The sequence below is a fragment of the Engraulis encrasicolus genome, chromosome 12, assembly GCF_034702125.1.
Source record: "Engraulis encrasicolus isolate BLACKSEA-1 chromosome 12, IST_EnEncr_1.0, whole genome shotgun sequence".
NCBI lineage: Eukaryota > Metazoa > Chordata > Actinopteri > Clupeiformes > Engraulidae > Engraulis > Engraulis encrasicolus.
In genome coordinates, this window is record NC_085868.1 from 26,307,701 (window position 1) to 26,312,700 (window position 5,000).

Below are 5,000 nucleotides of genomic sequence, written 5' to 3' on the forward strand. Positions count from 1 at the left end.
ATTAATACCTATAACATTTATATAGCTTCTGCTTGTATTCACGCACGCACGCACGCGCGCACGCACGCACGCACGCACGCACGCACGCACACACGCACGCACACACGCACGCACACACACACACACGCACACACACACACACACACACACGTAATACCTGTAACATTTATATAGCTTCTGCTTGTATTCCCTGTGGGACTCTGCTGCCAAATGTAATCTAGCTAACTGCAATCAAGACATCCTAACAAAGCAGTTTGTACTGCCTGTATACATCTGTTAGCATAACATCATGCTGCTATTATTATTATTGCCATTACACTACACTTAGCTAACGCTTTTATCCAAAGTGAAGGTTATTTGGGTACAGCTGTACCGAGTACTGGTTACAGTGAGGTAAGTTGCCATGCTAAAGTGCACTTAACCTCTTCATCATGTGGGATTTGAACCTGCGACCTTTGAATTACAGTACCAAACTCCCTAATTATTAGGTCAAGGCTGCCACATGTCATTTACGAGTGCAACACAGTGTTTGCTTACCGTTAGCCTTTTTACCTGTGCTCGGCATTTGGGTCAACCCGTTTAGCAATAACGGTGACAGATTCTGTTGGTGCGATTACCTCTCCCCATGTGGCCTACCCAATGTTTACTAGTATTAACTGTAAGAGCGACGTTGGGGAAGAGATTTAGCCTGACCCTCATCCCCATTATTTGGCGTGTGCAAACTTGCCCATGTGGTGACCCTGCGCTCACACTAGCACAGGCGTGATAATAGCCCGGTAGTTAACACTTAAGTCTTGTTTTAAGTAAACGCACCAATATGTTCTTGTTCTTCGTTGCCTACCTAACTGGGTGCTCTCCATTGTATGTGCTTCGCTCATGCATGCTCCCTTCTTGGCCACCTCACATTTTTAAGAGATTTCATAGGAGTAGCACATAGTGTGACTATGACTACGAGTGCGCATACATGGGTTGCACGTTTGTAAACACCCCTGGCTGCCCATTCCTGGCTGCGCACTCTTCAACCTCTGATTGTTGGAAACTGCTGTCACTCAAAAAATGAGCTCACGTGGTGGGCTGCTTAGCATCTTGCCCCTCCTCACACCATGAGGGACCAAACATGATGAGATGTGTCGAATGACTATAAACTGAAAGAGATGAACTAGAGAAGCAATTATTTAAGTATGTCATTCTCTCCCATGGTGTGTTTCCAGTGACTTATCGGCTCGAAAAGGGGGATAGATCGCCCTTTTCACCTTCTTATCTTGGCAGTTACATTTAGTTTGGCTGTTGTGTCCACCTGTGTCACTAGAGTTGAACGAAATACTCATCTATTTGGCCCTATCATTTGTAGTGTTGAATTTGCATTACCACATACTGTATATACTGGGCACTGTGCACATTATATGCCCCAGCCCACCGCCCATCACACACACAAACCCACCCCTCCCAACTCACCACGAGGCTGCCGTTGCTCAGGGCCTTCAGGGTGCCCACCCCCATCACACACACCCACCCACACCCACCCCTCCCAACTCACCACGAGGCTGCCGTTGCTCAGGGCCTTCAGGGTGCCCATGTGCAGCTCGGTGAATGGCAGCTCCACTACGGATGGCACCTCTGACGGTCTGGCAGAGCTCTTTCCTGACGCAACCTGAGAGGAGACAACAAAAAAACAAAAACGTTTCATTTAGGTTAGTTCAGTTCAGTCTAGCTTTTTTGGTCTATTTCGACCTTATTTGATAGGACAGTGTGAGAGGTGGGCAGGAAGCGAAATCGGAGAGAGATGGGGAGGGGTCGACAAAGGACCCCTGCCGGGAACTGAACCCGGCAGGCGACTGCCCTATCGGTTGGCCACGGCAGGGCCTAGTTCAGTTTAGTTTCGCATAGTGTAGTGTAGGCTTTAATTAGGTTAAGTTTACGTTAGTTTAGAGTAGTGTTTCTCAACGGGGGCTCTACAGCCCCCCAGGGAGCGTTGGGAAACCCCAGGGGGGCATTGAGAAGGATACAGCTGAGAGGGGATGGAGCTTAGTTGTCATTGGGGGGCATTAGTCTCTTTTATTTTTTAATGCCAAGGGCGGCGTAGGCAGGCTTATGTGGAGGTCAAGGGGCGTTGGGAGGCTTAGAATGAGGTCGAGGGGGGCGTTTATTAAAAAAAGGTTGAGAATCATTGGTTTAGAGGCTTATTTGATAGGGGATATGTACAGAACCAGAGTTAGCTATAAAGTTAAATTACAGTTGTTGTCCCTGGTTGGCTATGATCTATAAAACAAACACACAGATGTCACCCTGTCAGTTATGGTACACACAAAATGAATCTGTTTGCTACATAACGTGTTATTATTCTGTAACCATACTCAATAACTGTTGATGTTGACTGATCTCATTTCAACTATCTGATTCAACATTTGGATTGAACAAATGAAGCATTGTAAAACCACAAAAATCCCAAAAAACCTTCCAAACTTGTGGTGTACATTCATAAATAAATGTATAATAACCATTTGAAAGTTCATTACAAACAGTGATTACAATCACATCAATCTGAACAAATGAAACAGAAAATTAAATGAAAAATAACAAATACAGAAAATGAGAATGGCCAAGACCTTGGCGCCAAGACGGAAAAAGACAAAGAAAAAGGCGCAAATGAAAACTGGATGGCAGGCTGTCTGCCATATAACCTGTGTGTATATTCATCAATACATGTATAAACCAGATGAAGGGCTCATTACGATCGGCAATTACTCTCACATCAATGCGCACAAATAAAACATACCATTTAATAAAAAATACAAACAAAGCATGAGAGTGGCCAAGAACTGGCAGCCAAGACAAAGAAAGGCTGGAGACAACAGAGCCTCAAATAAAAAACTGGATCACACATGCGCGCGCACACATGCGCGCGCGCACACACACACACACGCACACACACACACACACACACACACACACACACACACACACACACACACACACACACACACACACACACACACACACACACACACACACACACACACACACACACACACACACACACACACACACACACACACATTCACACATACACACAAACGAACGCGTGCCATATAGCCTGATAAAGTAATCAGCTAATGAGATGATCAACAAGACGGCTGCATAAAAAAATGTGTTTGTTTCTTATTCACACTGTTACACACTATAATCCTTTGGAATTGGAGCTGCACACAATAAAAAAATCCCTGAGATGACCTACTTGGACAAACTTGAGTGTTTGTGGGCAAGAACTAAACCAATACCATGTTTTCTTAGAAACAAATGGCATGTTCTGTTGTAACCCACAAAAGAGCCAGGGTGTTTGCCACGGGGCTTGCTCTGATCTATGCGTGCATGTGTGTGTGTGTGTGTGTGTGTGTGTGTACGTGTGTGTGTGTGTGTTTAACTTGGCAGAGCAATTCTCCTCAAAACACAAAGGCTTCTGGATTACATCGACCTCAGTTATGTACAAATGCACATACAAACGCTTCATCTGAATTGACGACTCTGCCTGCAATTACTCACAAAATACAGTACAGTAGATGTGTTTATATAAACACAAACACATATTCCAGAACACTAACACCAATAAGGTGGCTTGAAATATTGCATACACAAGTGTTGCAATTACGTCTGTCTCACCATATTTCATCTTCAATCTGCCTCTATTTAGTAGCAACGGACTGTGCACATGTGGGGGTCAGACTATCGGGTACCCCCACCTGGCTTGTACGAAATTCCGAATTGAAATTCACAGTAATAAATTGAAATTCACAGTAATGCCATAATATGAACACTAGGTGGTGGTGTTCTATGTACTCTCAATGGGTGGTGTAGATTAAATTCAAAGAAATTCAAGGTAATGACAAAATGGGAAAACTAGATGGTGCTGTATATTTATCAGTATGTGTCTATTACCAGCACCCTGTTGGGCTGCTTCCACCACCACCTAGTGTTCGTATTATGGCATTACTTTGAATTTCAATTCAAAATTTCGTACAAGCCGGGTGGGGGTACCCGATAGAAAAGGGACCAAGGGTCGGTGTTGATGAAATCACTGCTTTCAAGATCTGTTTGATCTAATGAAGAAATTGCATGATGTTTATTGTTTATAACCAGCTTGCAAAGTGCAAGCTACAAAGAGCAGTAAATACTGAGGGGTATTGCAGAGAGCAGGCTTGGCCAGTTAAGTAATGATGTCAACTCACAGCTAAATGTTAACTTCAACTAAAAGTCTCAGTCTACAATGTATGAGATGGTTTGCCACTAGTTTCAAACTAACTTTCTGATAACTTCCTAAGAGGGGCATATTGCTGGAGGACAAATTGAAAGACACTGTAATCTCATTTGCAATGATTTTTCCCTCTGATACATTCCTACAGGTTATTATTCCTGAAGAGCCAAAAGAAAGGTCACACTATACATAAACAACTTTTATTGGCTTTTCAGACGCAATGAGTCACGTCGCGTCTGTGTAGGTAATAAAAAGTTGTTTATCCATAGTGAAAACTTTCTCCCTGTTAGTCAGCAGTGATGGGCAACCTGAATTCCTTAGTTTACAATTCAGTGCCACATATTCCGAATGACCTGGTGTTATCAGATGATTACCCTAATTAACTCTTCAACGGCCAATCATCGGTTGAATTGGACTAGTAAAATAATTTAACCCATTGAAACCTAAGGCACCTGCAAAAAAGGGTGCTGAATGCCCAAGCCCTTTTGAAGAAAAGCTGCCCTCAGCCTATAAAAACCTTAATATCTCAGCCTCTGAAGCACATAAAAACATGCACTGAGTTGCATTTAAACACTAAGACCCTCATCTTCCATTAGAATGTGTTCATTTATCTCAAACAAACAGAGATTTTTAATAAAGTTGTCTCAAATCTCATGAGCCAGAATGTTGCGTAATGCAGCTCCAGGCACCAGGGCCAATGTTGCACAACGCAACATCTGGCATCAGTGGGTTAATAAAGCTAATGAATAAA

The 5,000-nt window shown here is 43.3% G+C and overlaps 1 protein-coding gene across 4 annotated transcripts in view; it reads right to left on the bottom strand.

Annotated features, from left to right (window-relative positions):
* Positions 1–5,000, bottom strand: part of senp7b (SUMO specific peptidase 7b) — a 56,010-nt gene that overhangs the window by 31,199 nt on the left and 19,811 nt on the right. For all 4 annotated transcript variants that reach the window (XM_063211836.1, XM_063211837.1, XM_063211838.1 and 1 more), the window contains one exon: positions 1,538–1,651. In XM_063211836.1, the coding sequence (XP_063067906.1) occupies positions 1,538–1,651 (114 nt within the window). The remainder of the gene's footprint in view (positions 1–1,537; positions 1,652–5,000) is intronic.